An 18,416-nucleotide genomic window follows, 5' to 3' on the forward strand; every position below is an offset into this window, starting at 1 on the left:
GCCCTGCATGACCGCAATGACGCACACACCGCCCTCTGGCCGAGTGGCGCAGCTCACCCACAGACCTTGTCATACTTTCCAACCCAACGGATCGCAGAAGGGGCGAGGCTGGCCCGGTGCTGAGGTCAACGCAGCCGGCTGACTCTTTCCCAGCCACACATTACACACACACACACACACACAAAGCAGCGAAGTTGGGGGGGGGGGGGCGGGAGAATTCTCCACATCCCAACACAAAAATGACCAAAGGAGTCTTCTTCCCGATTCTCCTGGTCCAACTCTTGACTCTTTATGGTGAGTGGGAGGAAATTTGAAAAACCTCGACGGGAAAGTGGGAGCCCGACTCATCTCCACCTCCCCCCAACTCCCTCTTCCCACCCTCTCCCCTCCCACCACGCATCCAAAGGTGGAAAGGATTTCGATCATGCCCAGTGAGAATCTCCCCAGTCGCAGGGCTCATGTAGACGATAGTAAGGGGAAGGGTAACTGGAGTCACGGTAGACAATGAAGAGGCGCCTCTCCCAAATGGACAGTGATCGAAGGGGGTTCGCTCCCACCTCTCAATAATCTCTTTTAATGTCACTTTTATCTCTTCAGTTGCAGATTCCCAGCTCGCTGGGCTTCAGGGGTCCTTCGCCAAGACGGCAAAATTAGGCGAGACGGTCAAATTGGAGTGCCAGCTCAACTATCCTGTGGGGCTGGTTATTAGCTATTTCTGGTACAAACAGACTGTGGGTGAAGCCCCAGTAGCAATAGACACCACCAACTGCAAGGAGTCCGATTGTAAATTTATTTCAAAAAAAGGTGACAGCGAGCGTGTGCTGCTATTGGAAATCCGTGATGTCCAGGTCAAGGACTCTGGGACCTACTACTGTGCTGATAGGGATGGCTATGCTCCTCTCCAGTTGGGACCCAAACTGCTTGTTGGAGGTAAGAGACACACCAAAACCAATCCTAACCGTCCACACAATTTTGATTTTCCGTTCATTTTTCGTTAACCCTGTCCCAATCTCTGTCCAGACAGTTTCACTGACAAGGCGTCCGTCCTCGTCTTCCTCCCGCCGTCTGTCTCTGCCAAGATGGACCCCGTCCCCTTGGTGTGTCTAGTCAGCGGGGTCTCTTCCAAGGAGATTGTCATTTTCTGGAATATTTCCGGCGAGGTGACCCAGGGGGCGAGCGATCTCGGGACGAGGAAGCCGGACGGCACCTGGAACATCACGAGTCAGGTCGTGGTGACGAGGGAACAGTGGACAAGCGGCGCTCTGTGTTCTTGTGTTGTTCAACTGGGAGAGAAGGTCCTGACAAAGAGTGTGTCCTACACTGAACCGGCGGCAGCAAAGGCAGGTGAGTTATTGAGATGCCCAGTGAGCGTTTATAGACACCCCGGTTTCTAAAATCTCAGTCGCCAGTGAAATACTTCCATCAGTTAAAGGTTTAGAGATGGGTTTATGAATTAATGTGCGCGTGGAAAAGAAAATGTTCATACAGATGTGCCTCTGAATTTAAAGGAAACGTGTGTACATATTTGCATGTAAATGTGTTTGTGTGCATATTAGATATGTATGGTTGTCGATATCTGAGTTCACACTATTACCAAAGTGCCATGGATCTGTCCATATACATCTGAATGTGTACCTGTGTGTGCATGTCTGTGTTTGTAAGTCTGAGTCTTCGTATGTTCGAGTGCAAATGGATTTGCATGTTCGTGTGCACACGAGGAATGAGCATGTATTGATATCTGAGTATTTACCAAGACCTAAGCATATAGACCTGTGCATATGCATCTATTTATGTGTAGAATGTGTATATAGTAACAAATAGAAAGCGCGGGAGAAACTCAACAGGTCTGACAGCATCCGTCGACAGAGAAATACAGTTAAAGATTCGAATTTGGTGGGACCCTTCTTCAGAACAGCTTGTGTATATATGTTTGTGTTTATATGTAGATATGTTTGTGTGTAAATATGTATGTACATGTAACTACATATGAGTATATGTGTAAGTCCATGCTTTTATGTCTGTATACATACATATATTAGTTTATATGTGTGTATAAGCTTATGTATTTCAGTGCATATATGCTTGTGGGCATATATGCACGTGCATGCAAAGCTATATATGCTTGTTTATGCGTCTCTGTGGGTATATGTGAGTATATGTATTTCTACATGCATGAATATGTGTAAAAACGTACAGATATCTACATTATAAGAGTGTGTATTAGTGAGTTAGGGAGTGAGTGTGAGTTAGTGATTGCGTGAGTGTGTTTGTGAGTGCGTGAGAGTTCGTTGAGCGTGAGTTAGTGAGTGTATGAGAATTATTGAATGCGTGGGATAGTGAGTGAGTGAGTTAGAGTACATTTGAGTTAGTGTGGTTTTGCAAGCGTATGAGAATTAGACTGTGAGAATTCGTGAGTGAGTGTGTGTTCGTGTGAATGAGTTTGTGGGAGTGGGAGTGAACGAGACGGTCAAATACTGAGACCAATCCATTTAAGTGTTAAGGTAATTTAATATTGTTCATTGCTGCTGATGGGGACTTGTTCTTCTGAACAGTTCCTCGGGTCATCAACCATGTCTGCATAACATCTTTGAATCAGAGACCAATGCAACATAGAAAGAGGCTATTCAGCCCGTCACATTTAGCGTCAGCTCTTTGAAGACCCGACCCCACAGCCGTGCAACTTGTGGCCCTGAATTCACAGTTTGATTTCCCTTGGGATACCTTGGATTGGAATCAAAGCAGGAGTATACTTAAGAAGGAAATCAGGAGGGAAAAACGGGGACATGAGATAGCTTTGGCAAATAGAATTACGGAAAATCCAAAGGTTTTTTACAAATACATTAAGGACAAAAGGGTAACTAGGGAGAGTATAGGGCCCCTCAAAGATCAGAAAGGCGGTCTTTGTGCGGAGCCACAGAAAATGGGGGAGATACTAAATGAATATTTTGCATCAGTATTTACTGTGGAAAAGGATATGGAAGATATAGACTGTAGGAAAATACATGGTGACATCTTGCAAAATGTCCAGATTAAAGAGGAGGAAGTGCTGGATGTCTTGAAATGGTTAAAAGTGGATAATTCCCCAGGAACCGAGGACTCTGTTGGAAGCTAGATAAGTGATTGTTGCTTCTCTTTCTGAGATATTTGTATCATCGATAGTCACAGGTGAAGTGCCGGAAGACTGGAGGTTGGCAAACGTGGTCCCACCGTTTATGAAGGTCAGTAAAGACAAGCCAGGGAACTATAGACTGGTGAGCCTGACCTCGGTGATGGGCAAGTTGTTAGAAGGAATCCTGAGGGACAGGATTTGGAAAGGCAAGGACAGATTCAGGATAGTCAACATTGCTTTGTGCATGGGAAATCATGTCTCTCAAACTTGATTGGATTTTCTGAGTAAGTAACAAAGAGGATTGATGAGGGCAGAGCAGTAGATGTGATCGATATGGACTTCAGTAAGGCGTTTGACAAGATTCCCCATGGGAGACTGATTAGCAAGGTTAGATCTCATGGAATACTGGGAGAACTAGTCATTTGGTTACAGAACTGGCTCAAAGGTAGAAGATAGAGGGTGGTGTTGGAGGGTTGATTTTCAGACTGGAAGCGAGGCACAGTTAGTAAATTTGCAGATAACACTAAAATTGGAGGTGTAGTGGACAGCAAAGAGGGTTACCTCAGATTACAACAGGATCTTGACCAGATGGGCCAATAGGTTGAGAAGTGGCAGATGGAGTTTAATTCAGATAAATGCGAGGTGCCGCATTTTGGGAAAGCAAATCTTCACAGGACTTATACACTTCGTGGTAAGGTCCGAGGGAGTGTTGCTGAATGAAGAGACCTTGGAGTGCAGGTTCATAGCTCCTTGAAAGTGGGGTCGCAGGTAGATAGGATAGTGAAAGCGGCGTTTGGTATGCTTTCCTTTATTGGTCAGAGTATTTAGTACAGGAGTTGGGAGGTCATGTTGCGGCTGTACAGGACATTGGTTACGCCACTGTTGGAATATTGCGTGCAATTCTGGTCTCCTTCCTATCAGAAATATGTTGTGAAACTTGAAACGGTTCAGCAAAGATTTACAAGGATGTTGACAGGGTTGGAGGATCTGAGCTTTTGGGAGAGGCTGAACAGGGTGGGGCTATTTTCCCTGGAGCGTCGGAGGCTGAGGGGTGACCTCATAGAGGTTTACAAAATTATGAGAGGCATGGATAGGATAAATAGGCAAAGTCTTATCCCTGGGGACGGGGAGTCCAGAACTAGAGGGGCATAGGTTTAGGGTGAGAGGGGAATAATATAAAAGAGACCTAAGGGGCAACTTTTTCACGCAGAGGGTGGTACGCGTGTGGAATGAGCTGCCAGAGGATGTGGTGGAGGCTGGTACAATTGCAACATTTAAGAGGCACTTGGATGGGTATATGAATAGGAAGGGTTTGGAGGGATATGGGCCCAGTGCTGGCAGGTGGGACTAGATTGGGTTGGGATATCTGGTCAGCATGGACAGGTTGGACCGAAGGGTCTGTTTCCATGCTGTACATCTCTATGACTCTCCCCTTCTCTTTCTGCAATGTCCTGACGAAAAATCCGTTCTAGTTTCGAGGTTCAGTGTGAACCTTTTATCCTGGGTAAACCTCTGAGCGTGAAGTCATGCTGAAAATGGAGAGTTAGAAGCTTAAGATATCGCCATCACTAAGCCTACAGGGTCGCCTGAGGGCCCAGAGATTTGACGGTTGGAGGAGATGCTGAAAAAAACTGATTTCTTCTATATAAATGGGGTTAGGGTTAAGGTTGATGTTAGAATTAGAGTTTGGGCTAGGTTCAGGGTTATGATTAAGATTAGGGTCGGGTTCGGATTTGAGTTATCATTCAAAGTAAGTAGAGTTCGGTTTGGATTGGGCGTAGGATTGAGCTAATAGTTAGGATTAGGATTCGGAATAGAGTCAGGATTAGGGCTAGGGTTAATCTCGGGGTTCGGGTTAGGGTTTAGTTATAGAGTCATAGAGATGTACAGCATGGAAACAGACCCTTCGGTCCAACCCGTCTGGTTAAGATTGGATTTAGGGCTAGGTTTACAGTTAATTTTACGTTTAGATGTAGGATTAGGGTTACTGTTCGGATTATGGTGAAGGTAAGGGTTAGAGTTAGAGCAGAAAGTATACTCTGAAGTGGTTAGCACTGCTGCCTCACAGCGCCAGAAACCCGAGTTCAATTCCCACCTCGGGCGACTGTCTGAGTGGAGTTGGCATGTTCTCCCCGTGTCTGCGTGGATTCCCTCTGGGTGCTCTGGTTTCCTCCGAAAATGTGCAGGTTAGGTGAATTGGCCACGCTAAATTATCCATAGTTTTAGATGTAGGGGTAAATGTAGGGGAATGGGTCTGGGTGGGTTGCTCTTCGGAGGGTCAGTGTGGGCTTGTTGGGTCGAAGAGCCTGTTTTCACACTGCAAGTAATCTAATCCAATCTGAAGCAATCATTGACACGTCTCTTTTGGGGAGCTGGAGAAAGTAAAATGGCGTATCCAAAAAGACATCAAAAGACACACAGCGACACACACACACACGCACATACACCGACACACACACACACATACACAGACACACACACGCACATACACAGACACACACACCGACACACACACACACCGACACACACACACACAGCACACACACACCGACACACACACACACACACACATACACACACACACACACACACATCCCAAGAACCCTGTAACAGTAGTTGAAGATTTGACAATGACAGAGCGGGGATGGGGAGGGGGGGGGGGGGGCGGGGGTGCGGCTAAACGATAAGATGTAGGGGTAGAATTAGGCCATTTGTCCCATTAAGCCTGGCTTGCTATTCGATCATGGCTGATATGTTTCTCGAACGCATTCTCCCTGTTCCCCTTGATCCCCTTAACAATCAAAAGCCTATCTATCCCTGTGTTAATTACACGCAAGGGCCTGGTTTGCACAACTCTCTGTGGCAATGAATTCCACGGATTAGCCTACCCTCTGGCTGAAGAAATTCCACCACATCTCAGTTCTAAAGGGTCATCTCCTCACCCTGAGGCTGTGCCCTCGGGTCTTTGTGTGTCCTCCGAGTGGGAACATCTTCTCCACATACACTCTATCCAGGCCTCACAGCCAATCCACCCTAACCTGCACATCCATGGGCACTATGGGACAATTTCCCATGGCCAATCCACCCTAACCTGCACATCCATGGGCACTATGGAACAATTTCCCACGGCCAATCCACCCTAACCTGCACATCCATGGGCACTATGGGACAATTTCCCATGGCCAATCCACCCTAACCTGCACATCCCTGGGCACTATGGGACAATTTTCCAACGGCCAATCCACCCTAACCTGCACATCCCTGGGCGCTATGGGACAATTTCCCATGGCCAATTCACCATCACCTGCACATCCCTGGGCACTATGGGACAATTTCCAACGGCCAATCCACCCTAACCTGCACATCCATGGGCACTATGGGACAATTTCCCACGGCCAATCCACCCTAACCTGCACATCCCTGGGCACTATGGGACAATTTCCCACGGCCATTCCACCCTAACCTGCACATCCCTGGGCACTGTGGGACAATTTCCCACGGCCAATCCACCCTAACCTGCACATCCATGGGCACTATGGGACAATTTCCCATGGCCAATTCACCCTAACCTGCACTTCCCTGGGCGCTATGGAACAATTTCCCATGGCCAATCCACCCTAACCTGCACATCCCTGGGCGCTACGGGACAATTTCCCACTTCTAATCCACCCTAACCTGCACATCCCTGGACACTGTGGGACAATTTCCCACAGCCAATCCACCCTAACCTGCACATTTTTGGACTGTGGGAGGAAACCCACGCAGACACAGAGAGAATGTGCAAACCCCACACAGACAGTCACCCGAGGCTGGAATCAAACCTGGGGCCCTGGTGCTGTGAGGCAGCAGTGCTAACCACTGAGCCACCGTGCCGTAAATCCCAGAATTTCTATTATGTCACATTCTCGAGCGATCTTAAGGGCTTAAAGAAAGGAGAGATATGGGCGGGGTGCTGGCAGGTGGGACTAGATTGAGTTGGGATATCTGATCGGCGTGGACAGGTTGGACCAAAGGGTCTGTTTCCATGCTGTACATCTCTATGACTCTAAGATCTGGGATTTATATTTTTAATGAACTGAAACCTGCAACCCATTCTAAAAGATGAAAGACTTTACAGAAATCTATATTTGTTCAATATATCATTTCAGCTGCATGACATTTAGATCTTTTGTGATAAATTCTGTGTCTTATAATCCTGCTCCACAGCTCCCAAATGAGGGAGCAACGCACTGAAAGCTAGTGCTTCCAAATAAACCTGTTGGACTATAACGTGGTGTTCTGTCATTTTTAACTTTGTCCCCCACAGTCCAACGCTAGCAGCTCCACATCATGTTCCTCATATGACAAGCTCCTCACCCCCTGTGGAGTCTCTCCAACGCCAAAACATCCTTCTGGCGACAGGGAGCGCAAAACTTGGTAATCTTCCTAATGTGCTCTGAGCAGCGCCTCGGTCACCCTTAGCAGTACATCTCTGCTCTTGTCCTCTTGCCCTCTTGAAATGAACGCTAACGTTGCATTTGTCTTCCTAACTGCCATCTGAAACCTGCATGTTAACCTTCTGGGAATCTTGAAGTCAACCTCTCAAGATTTAACTTCTGATCAAAGTGCATAACCTCAGACTTTTTTCCACATTGCCCGCTCCCCCTATCCAAGTCCACCCCGCTCCCTCAAAGTTCCCTGTCCCTCCATCTACCGAGATGTATAAGATCCTGTGGCTGACCGATATTTGAGGAGCTCTGGGGTGCCACTCTGTAGGGAAGGAGCAACAGTCGGGGGAGGGCGTGAACGCGGGGAGAGGGGAGGGGGGAGGGGGGAGGTGGGGATGTGGAAGCTGGTTTTTCACAAGAACAGACCAGGGTTGCGGAAGGCTGGAATAAGGGAACTTTGATTCATGCAGAGAGAGAGAGTGAGAAAGATTGGAAGAAACTGGGATAGTTCTCCTCAATAGCCCAGAGGATTAAAGGAGGGAATGTGTGGGGAAGGGGGAACTGACTCGGAGAGGAGACGTTTCCCTGTGAAGGAGCTAGTCGGGGCACTCCGGGAAGAATGGCCTCATTCTGCGCTTCATCTACCTAGCATCAGCGCTGTGCTGGTCACATTCAGGCTGTTTTATTGTACAATTTAAGCAGCTTCACCAACCCTTCCTCCTCTCCATTACAGACCATCCGCCCCACCTCCAACCAATCCCAATTCGGAAGGGGTCAAGATTGCCTCATGTAATCCGGGATTACAATGAACTGACTGTTGCGGCTGTACAGGACATTGATTAGGTCACTGTTGGAATATTGGGTGCAATTCTGGTCTGCTTCCTATCGGAAAGATGTTGTGACACCTGAAAGGGTTCAGAAAAGATTTACAAGGATGTTGCCAGGGTTGGAGAGGGAGAGGCTGAACAGGCTGGGGCTGTTTTCCCTGGAGCGTCGGAGGCTGAAGGGTGACCTTATAGAGGTTTACAAAATTATGAGGGGCATGGGTAGGGTAAATAGACAAAGACTTTTCCCTGGGGTGGGGGAGTCCAGAACTAGAGGGGCATAGGTTTAGGGTGAGAGGGGGAAGATATAAAAGAGACCTAAGGGGCAACGTTTTCACCCAGAGGGTGGTACGTGCATGGAATGAGCTGCCAGAGGAAGTGGTGGAGGCTGGTACAATTGCAACATTTCTGAGGCATTTGGATGGGTATATGAATAGGACGGGTTTGGAGGGATATGGGCAGGGTACTGGCAGGTGGGACGAGATTGGGTTGGGATATCTGGTCAGCATGGACGGGTTGGACCAAAGGGTCTGTTTCCGTGCTGTACGTCTCTATGACTCTATGACTAATGCGTTCTCTTTGCCCTCAGAATGGTGCAACCAGGCCTTCCCTTATGTGACTGCAGCCTCGGCGGTGGTGGCATTCCTGATGGTCCTTCTGATCATTTGGATTTGCAGAAGAGGCAGATCAGGTGAGAGTCAAATCTTATCGCCTGTCCCTCCTCCACCCCCCTCCTCCCCCCCGCCTGCTCTCCGTTGCTAATTCCCAGTTTTGTCTCGCTCTTGTTCCCACAGGGAAAGGCGGGAATACACACGGGGAAAAGTGAGTACCTGAACCATTTGTTCACCATCTGAAAGCGCCCAACCCCGATTGCAAATTCCTCCACTACCTTCCCAGATTGACTCTGAGACCGCTCGGCTATTTCTGGCGCCCGAGTGCTGATGTACGTGAATAAACTTTGCTTTTTTTCTTTCATCTTTTGCCCTCCCTCGCAGTTTTCGCTTGACAGAGATGTCGCAAAATGGGGGAAAGGGCCAGCGACCATCTGGTGAGTGAGCCTGAAATCTTGGAGCAATAGAAGCAGTATTTATCTTTTAATACCAGCAGTAATTATAAATACAGCAACAATCCCATATTTATTGATAAATACCAACAGTTTCATTGCAGCTATTTGTGAGATGTTATATTGATTATAAATATTTATTAATGCGAGTTATTAGTGAATATCAGCAATAATTTTATACTTAGAATTAACCAGCAGCAATGTCAGATATGAATGTATTAATAACTGTGATAACATTATACTCATCAATTAAATCCAGCTAACATGTCATATTTAATTAATATTTCGTAACACTAAATGGGGAAAAAAATACGAAAGATCAGTGAGTGCATTCCCCGCTAATAAACTATTTTTGCAACGTGTCTCTTATCTGTTGGTCACTCAAATCATTAGCCCATTAGCAATAGCAATAACATTATGTCTAGTTATGCCACCCGCTGTAATGTATTTATTTATAAATATCAACAGTATAATTTAAGTTTATTTAGAAATGCAAGCACTAACATTATATTTATTATTTATTCTATCAGTAACATCATATTTATTTATATTACGTTTATATATAAATGCTAGCAGTAATATTACATTGAATTAAAAATCCCAGCAGCTGCATTATATTATTTAAAAGTTTCAGCAGTAACATTATATTTATTTATAAATGCAAACAGTAATATTACATTCGTTTATAAAAACAGCAGTAATGTTACATATCAACACTAATGTTATATTTATAAACCCAAGCAGTAATATTAAATTTATATTGCAGCAATATCATATGTATCTATAAACATTAGCGGTCATGTTATAGTTATTTATAAATCTATGCAGTAACACAGTATTTAATTATAAATACAAGCAATAATGATATATATATTCATAAATTTATGCAGTAACGTTACATTTATTATAAATACCAGCAGTAATGTTATATTTATTTGTAAGTGCATGCAGTAACATTGTAATTGATTATAAATACAAACAGTAATGTTATATTTGTTTCGAAATAAAAGCATCATTATATTTATCTATAAAATCTAGCTGTTATGTTTATTCATAGGAATATTACAGCAACAATATAATATGTATTCATCAACAATAAATGATACTGCTTCTGTTTATGAATACATATTACATTACTGCCAGCATTTATAAACACATGTGATAAGGCTGTTGATATTCAACATTACATACAATGCATTTATAAATATAACATTACTGTTTGTATTCATAAACAATAAATGATACTGTTTCTGTTTCTAAATGCATTGTAGGTATTTTTGAATATCGGCAGCAATATCATGTGTATTTATAAATGCCGGCAGTAATATAATACGTATTCATAAATAGATGCAGCAACATTGTACTTACTTTTTAATACGAGCAGTAATTATAAATGCAAGCAACAATCCTGCATTTATTTATAAATACCAACAGTATCATTGTAGTTATTTGTGAAATCAGCAGTAATGTGATATTTATTTTCATTACCAGCAGTAACATTATATTTATTAATGCTACCGTTAATTACACCTACCAGCAATAACATTATAAGTACAATTAACCAGCAGAAATGTTATATATGTATGTTTTAATAACACTTTTAACATGATATCCATCTATTAATACCAGCAATAATGTCATGCTTAATTAATATGTAGTAATAATTGCTAATTTAATCAATTCCAGCGATGAAGGACTTGTATTATGAAGAGATAGTGAGCAGTTCAGGCTTATAGTTACTGGAGTTCAGAAAAATGAGAGGAGATCTCATTGAAGTATATAAAATGCTAAAGGGGATGTGTAGAGGATGTTTCACTTTGTGGGGCAAGTTAGAACAAGTAATCATAGCTTTAGACTCAGAAATGGCAGATTTAAAACAGAGATGAGGAAGATTTACTTCTCTCCGAAGGTAGTGAATCTGTGAAATTCACTACGCCAGAGCGCGGTGGATGCTGGGACACTGAATAAATCTAAGGAGGAGATAAACATTTTCTTTCATTAGTGACGACTTGAAAACTTGTAGGGAGTGAAAAGGCATGTGGGGTTGAGACTAAAATGGGATCAGCATTGTAGCACTTAGGGAATTTTAAAACATTGAGGGACTATTACAGCATTGTGGAAGAATTGGTGCATTCGGAGAATATTGGAGTGTTGAGGAATAATTGGGACATTAAGAGAATATTCAAATATTGAGGGGATACTGGAGTATTGGTCTATTGTGAAACTATTAGAGTATTGAGGCAACGTTGAGGTATCGAGAGAATATTGGAGGACTGGGGGAATGTTGGAGTTTTGGGGAAATAATGTTTTCTTGATGGAATATTGGTGCATTGATAAAATGCTGGAATATTGAGAATATTGATGGACTGAGGAGATACTGTTATTGTGAGGGACCATTGGAGTGTTATGACACTATTGGTGGAATGCGAGACTATTGGGATATTCAGGGAACATTGCTGTGTGGAGGGAATATTTGAGAATTCAGGGTATATTGGAGTTTTGAGGGAACAGTGGTGTTTTGAAAGAATATTGCTGCGTTGAGGGAATATTGGAGTAGTTGGGGGATATTGCTGAGTTGAGAGAATGTTGGAGTATTGAAGTTAGATTACTGTATTGAGATGATATTGCTGAATATGGGGGGATGTACTGTTTTCAGCAGATATTTCTATAGAGTAGACGCATTAAAGATCAAAGAGGGCATCTTTCTCTTGCACCTCAAGAGTCCCTGTGTGGGCGTACGCTTTGGGGTGGCACGGTGGCTCAGTGATTAACACTGCTGCCTCACGACACCAGCGACCCTTTCAACTCTACCCTCGGGCGACTGTCAGTGTGGAGTTTGTACATTCTCCCCGTGTCTGCGTGGGTTGTCTCTGGATGCTCCAGTTTCCTCCCAGAGTCCAAAGATGTGTAAGTTAGGTGAATTGGCTATGCTAAATTGTCCATTGTGTTCAGGGATGTATGGGTTAGAAAGATCAGTCAGGGTAAATGTAGAGTGATAAGCTAGGGGAATGGATCTAGGTGGGATACTCTTGAGGGTCATTGTGGACTTGTTGGGCTGAAGGGTCTTTTTCCACTGTGTAGGGTTTCTGTGAAGGGAGCAATATTAAATGAATATTTCATGTCAGTTTTTTACTGTAGAGAAAGAAATGGAGGCTAGAAAATAAATATTGGTGTGTTGAAACTAGGTCACATCATAGAAGAAGGAGTGCTAGAGACCTTAGAAAATATAAAGGTGGATAAGTCTCTGGGACCTGATCAAGTGTATCCCAGGACTTTGAGGGAAGTTATTGAGGAAATAGCGGGGACTCTTACAGAAATTTTTATGTCATCTATAAATACGCTTGAGGTGCCGAATGACTGGAGGTAGGCTAATGCTCTGCCTTTGTTTACGAAGAGGTATGAGGACCTGTGAATTTGACTTCAGCGGTGGGTAAATTGTTGGAGGTGATCCTGAAATTATGCATTTATGAATACCAGCCATAGTTTTGTTCTAGGGAAATTGTATCCCGTACACTTGATGCAGTTTTTGAGGAAGTGTGTTATAGACTAGGCCAAACCACTCAAAACATTCTTAAGCAAGCAGCCAAGACCACAACTTTGCAATTTGTTTCATTAAGTGTACAGTGAAAATTACCCAGCGTAAGCTAGCGAGGTTAACTACCAGGTTAAAAACAGACAAACATTTATTCACAAAATTACACAATGAAACACAAAGAACAGCAGTTTATTACTCCTCTAGGGAGAAAAAAAAACCAAGGACATAGCATCCTTGAGAAAAGGAACAACATTTCAAAAAACAAAACCAGCTTTGTAACAAGTGATCGAGAAGATTGATGAGGGCAGAGCGGTAGATGTGGTTTACTTCAATGTTACTGAAGTGTTTGACACAGTTCTGTATGGTGTATTAATTAGTGAAGTTAGATTGCATAGGATTCAGGGTGAGCTTGCCAATGGAGTACAAAATTGGCTTGACAGCAGGAGACAGAGAGGAATGATGGAGATTTGTTTTTCAGAGTGGAGGACTGTGACCTGCAGTGTTCCACAGGGATTGGTACTGGGTCCACTTCTGTTTGTCATTTATAAAAATGATTTAGATGATAATATAGGAAGCATGGTTAGGAAGTTTGCAGTTGACACCAAGATTGGTGGCATAGTGGACAGTGAAGAAAGTTATTGAAAATGACAAAGAGTTCTTGATCAATTGGATCAGTGTGCTGAGGAGTGGAAGACGGAGTTTAATTTGGATAAATGTCTGGTATTGCATTTTGGTAAAACAAACAGGGGCAGGATTATACAATTAAATGTCAGGCCTTGGATAGTGTTGTATAGCAGAGATGCCTAGGGGTGCAGACACATAATTCTTTGAAGTTTGTGTCACATGTTGACAGGCTGGTCAAGAAGGTGTTTCACACACTTGCCTTCATTGCTCAGATCTTTGAGTATAGAGGTTGGAACATCATGTTGAGGTTGTACAGGACATTGGTGAGGCCTCATCTGGAGTACTGGGTCCAGTTCTGGTTGTCCTGTCATAGGAAGGATATTATTAAACTGGGAGAGGGTTCAGAAGAGATTTACCAGACTGATGCCGGGACTGGTGGATTGTAAGGAAAGGTTGGATAAGCTGGGAGCTTTCTCACTGGAGTGTAGGAAGTTGAGAGATGACTTTGTAGAGGTTTGTAAGATCATGAGGGGCCGAGATAAGGTGAATGACGGGTGTCTTTTCCCTAGAGTGGGGGTTTCAAGACTAGGGGGCACATTTTCAAGGTAAGAGGAAAAAGATTTTAAAAAGGCATGAGAGGAAATTGTTTTTTTTGACACAGACAGCGGTTCGTGTATGGAATGAACTTCCAGAGGCAGTGAATTAAATTGGATTGAATTTATTATCACGTGAAAAGCTTTGTCTTGTGAGCAATGCAGGCAGGTCACAAAGTTAAGTCGTATAGATAGTAAATAATAGGTGAGGACATGGATAGGAAATGTTTGGAGAGATATGGGCCAAGTGCACAGGCAGATGGGACGAGTTTAATTTGGAATTATGTTCAGCAGGGACTGTTTAGACTGAAGGGTCTGTTTCCATACTGTGAGGGCGTTAGGAATTTGCAACTATAATTGAGTGAGTTAGTCGACATGGGTGCACTGAGGCATTGGTACATTGACAAATCACTGGCGCACACTTTGTCTCGATTTAGCCCTAGATTTCCCAGACTGGGATTAATTTACCTTTCACATCTGACCCATTAACATACAGGAAAGAGCCACCAAACAGAGGCAAGGCGGGCACATCCAGACGGAGTCCAGGTGAGTTGATTCTAAGCATTGTCCCAATTCACAAGCGTGAGATGGTTGAGGGTAATCAGTTCAAATTCTGTTGGAGATTTCAACCAAATGACACCAGACCAGTCTGGAACTGAATAACTAACAAATCTCACAGCTCCCTGAAACTGGAATCAAAATAACTCCATTAGCCTTATCTGGATCTGATAAGCAAGAGGAGGGGTTACTGATTGGGAGAGGATGCCTCTCTCAGAGTTGACTGGGGATTTCCAAATGTCTGTGTCCCACTCCCAGCTCATTGTTGCTCTGTCACCATTTTAACTCTGCACTGGGACTGACCACACAGCATCCTCCATCCAACCATGTTGGTTAATAGTGCGTTTTAAAATGAAGACTTAGAATTCTGGCAGTTTCAAAGAGCTATGACTGAGGGTGTCTCCTGGAGCTCAACCTCCCTCTCCACTCCTCACAGTGCCACACTGTCACAGGGGCAGCACTGAGGGAATGGGCACTGGCAGAGGGTCAGTGCTGAGGGAGTGGGCTCTGTCAGAGGGTCAGTGCTGAGGGAACGGGCACTGTCAGACGGTCAGTGCTGAGGGAGTGGGCACTCTCAGATGGTCAGTGCTGAGGGAGCAGGCACTGTCGGTGGGTCAGTGCTGAGGAAATGGGCACTGTCAGAGGGTCAGTGCTGAGGGAGCGGGCACTGTCAGAGGGCCAGTGCTGAGGGAGTGGGCACTGTCAGAGGGTCAGTGCTGAGGGTACAGGCACTGTCAAAGAGTCAGTGGTGGGGCAGTGGACACTTTCAGAGGGTCAATGCTCAGGAAGTGGGCACTGTCAGATGGTCAGTGCTGAGGGAGCAGGCACTGTCAAAGAGTCGGTGCTGAGGCAGTGGGCACTTTCGGAGGGTCAGTGCTCAGGAAGTGGGCATTCAGATGGTCAGTGCTGAGGGAGCAGGCACTGTCGGAGGCTCAGTGCTGGGGGTGTGGGTACTGTTGGACGGTCAGCGCTGAGGGTGGGGATGCTGTCAGAGGACCAGCACTGAGAAAGCTCTGCACTATTGGACGGTCAGTGCTAAGGAGAGGACACTGTCAGAGGGTCAGTGCTAAGGGAGACAGCACTGTTGGATGGTCAGTGCTGAGGGAGGGGATGCTGTCGGAGGGTCAGTGCTAAGGGAAACAGCACTGTTGGACGGTCAGTGCTGAGGGACGGGATGCTGTCGGAGGGTCAGTGCTCAGGGAGACAGCACTGTTGGATGGTCAGTGCTGAGGGAGGGGATGCTGTTGGAGGGTCAGCACTGAAGGAGGGAATGCTGTTGAAGGGTCGGTGCTAAGGGAGACAGCACTGTTGGACGGTTAGTGCTGAGGGCGCAGGCACTATCAGATGACCAGCGTTGGGAGAGCTCTCCACTGTCATAGGGTTAGTGCTGAGGGCGTAGTCACTGGACAGAACTGGCAGTGGAATGACGGGCCGAATGCTCTGACATTCGCTGAAACTCAATGACAAGGTGGGATCATTGGTCCTGTGTTGTAACCACTTTGCATCTTGACCTTTTTCCCCAGACTCCCGGTGGGCCTCTGTATGCCTCCTTGGAATTTGCTGCACTGGAGAAGAGGAAAAAAAAGGGAGGGCGCCGATGAAAATCTGGGTCTCTATCCGGGTGGGGGTCAGGATTTGCAATGGAAGCCACAGCCCTGTGGAAATCAGCCTGGAGCCCATGAAACTTCCAGCAAGCACTAAAGCTCTCCTTTCACCTTTACTAGTGTCTCACGGAGACCTTTTGAGGTCAGACATTGAAGTATTGTTGGCTTAATACTCAAAGCAATCATTAAGGACACAACAAGACAGACTTTCTACTTTGAGTTACTAACAACCTATTTCAGTCTTTTATTTTCCCAGCAGGTCCTCTAACTGCAGTTGCTTTTGCAAAATGCATGTGTAAATAAAATAAATTATTCTCTGGGAAGAAGGAAGCTCCAGAGCTCGGTCCCTTGTTTATAATTCTGCAGTGGGATGTGGTTATCGCTGGCTGGGCCGGTTCCCATTGCCCGTTCCCAATTTCCCAATTAAGAGCCAACCCCATTACTGTGGGTGGAAATGGGTACTGTAGATGCAATAGATTAGAGTCAAGGTTAGAGTGGTGCTGGAGAAGCACAGTATCAGGCAGCATCCGAGGAGCAGGAAAATCGACGTTTCGGGCAAAAGCCCTTCATCTGGAAGGCCTTCCTGCTCCTCGGATGCTGTCTGACCTGCTGTGCTTTTCCAGCACCACTCTAATCTTGGACCCCATTGCTGTGGGTCTGGAATCGAATGTAGGCAGATTTCCTTCCCTAAAGGATATTGAGGGAATACTTCCAAATAAACCTGTTGGACTATAACATGTTTTTTTTTAGCTAAAAGACATCAGCAGGGTTTTTTTAAATGACAAACGTGGTCACAAATTTTAAAAATCCAGTGATTTTTTAAAAACTGAATCCACACGTGGTGTGATGGGATTCGATCCCGTATCTCCCGCACAAAATCATACCAGACTCGAAACGTTAACTCGTTTCTCTCGCCACAAATGCTGCCACATCTGTTGAGTAGCTCCAGCTCATTCTGTTCCCATATTGTACAGAAGTGCAATGTGTGGTCAACGTTGCATCAATCAAAACATGTTCATGTGGCTCTTCCGTTGAAAGTTAGCTCAGGCTGCTACAGCAGGAGAGCTTTTGCATTGATGTAGAGGGGAAGGAATAAAGTTCAAAGCCTCTGCCTTGATTAAAGTGGGGGAAAAAAAACCGTCACGCGGCACCAGGTCATAGCACTTGGTCCACCCCAGTCCAACACCCATCTTAATGAAAGTGGTACAATGCCACCCTCTCGTGGTAGAATGGGGAAATGGCATGAGAGATTTAATAAGAGGGAGTGAAGCATCTCACAGCTTCCATCAACCAACAGTCATGCTTTGGGGATACCGATGTTGGACTGGGGCTGTGTAAAGTTAAAAATCACACAACACCAGGTTATAGTCCAACAGCACTAGCCTTCGGGGAATTGCTCCTTCACCTGATGCAGGAGCAGCGCTCCAAATGCTAGTGCTTCCAATTAAATCTGTTCAACGAACAGTGGGATCCGCACAGACACAGGCTCATTTTTTTAAAATATGAACTGGCAAATGCTTCGATAAAGGTTGAGGTCATTTTTCCTACCTCTAAAAAAGTTTTATAAATGTGTCGATATTGACAATCTGTTAAATAACTCAATACAATAAACATGCTTTTAAAATGTCAACATGATTCTGACTTCAGTGGTGGGTAAATTGTTGAAAGCGATGCTGAAAGATTTGATTTTATTTTCTTTTTTTCTTACTACTGTCTGCCAGCTGTAGTGCTTATTTTTCCCCCGCACTCAGGTCGTGAGTGTGCAGGTGTCAGACACGGTGAAAGACAAGTGTGTAAATCTTTATTTGTGTACCACCTCTTGGAAGAAAGGAAACACTCAAGTCTCAAAGGGCAATGCTGTGTGATCAAACAGTGAAGGGGAGGGGAGGGATTAAATCAACATAGAGTTGGAGGGGGAAATAATACACTCCACTCCCTGCGGCGCCCACCTCTCCCTGAACAACTCCAGGGTGTTGGTGGACACCGCGTGCTCCTTCTCCAGAGAAACCCAGGCTCTGATGTGACCGTGGAAGAGGGGCAGGCAGTCGGCCCTAACGACCCTCTCCACAGCCCTCTGCC

The 18,416-nt window shown here is 44.9% G+C and overlaps 1 protein-coding gene across 1 annotated transcript; it reads left to right on the forward strand.

Moving 5' to 3' along the window:
* Positions 1–234: 234 nt before the first annotated feature.
* On the forward strand, positions 235–17,075 carry LOC140453814 (butyrophilin-like protein 1). The gene is made up of 8 exons (XM_072548705.1): positions 235–294; positions 598–930; positions 1,021–1,344; positions 8,950–9,051; positions 9,155–9,182; positions 9,356–9,408; positions 14,672–14,721; positions 16,257–17,075. The coding sequence occupies exons 1-8, from the start codon at positions 240–242 to the stop codon at positions 16,332–16,334; spliced, it is 1,023 nt and encodes a 340-aa protein (XP_072404806.1). The 5' UTR covers positions 235–239; the 3' UTR covers positions 16,335–17,075.
* Positions 17,076–18,416: the final 1,341 nt, after the last annotated feature.

This window comes from Chiloscyllium punctatum, chromosome 28 (genome assembly GCF_047496795.1).
Source record: "Chiloscyllium punctatum isolate Juve2018m chromosome 28, sChiPun1.3, whole genome shotgun sequence".
In the NCBI taxonomy this organism is placed as follows: domain Eukaryota; kingdom Metazoa; phylum Chordata; class Chondrichthyes; order Orectolobiformes; family Hemiscylliidae; genus Chiloscyllium; species Chiloscyllium punctatum.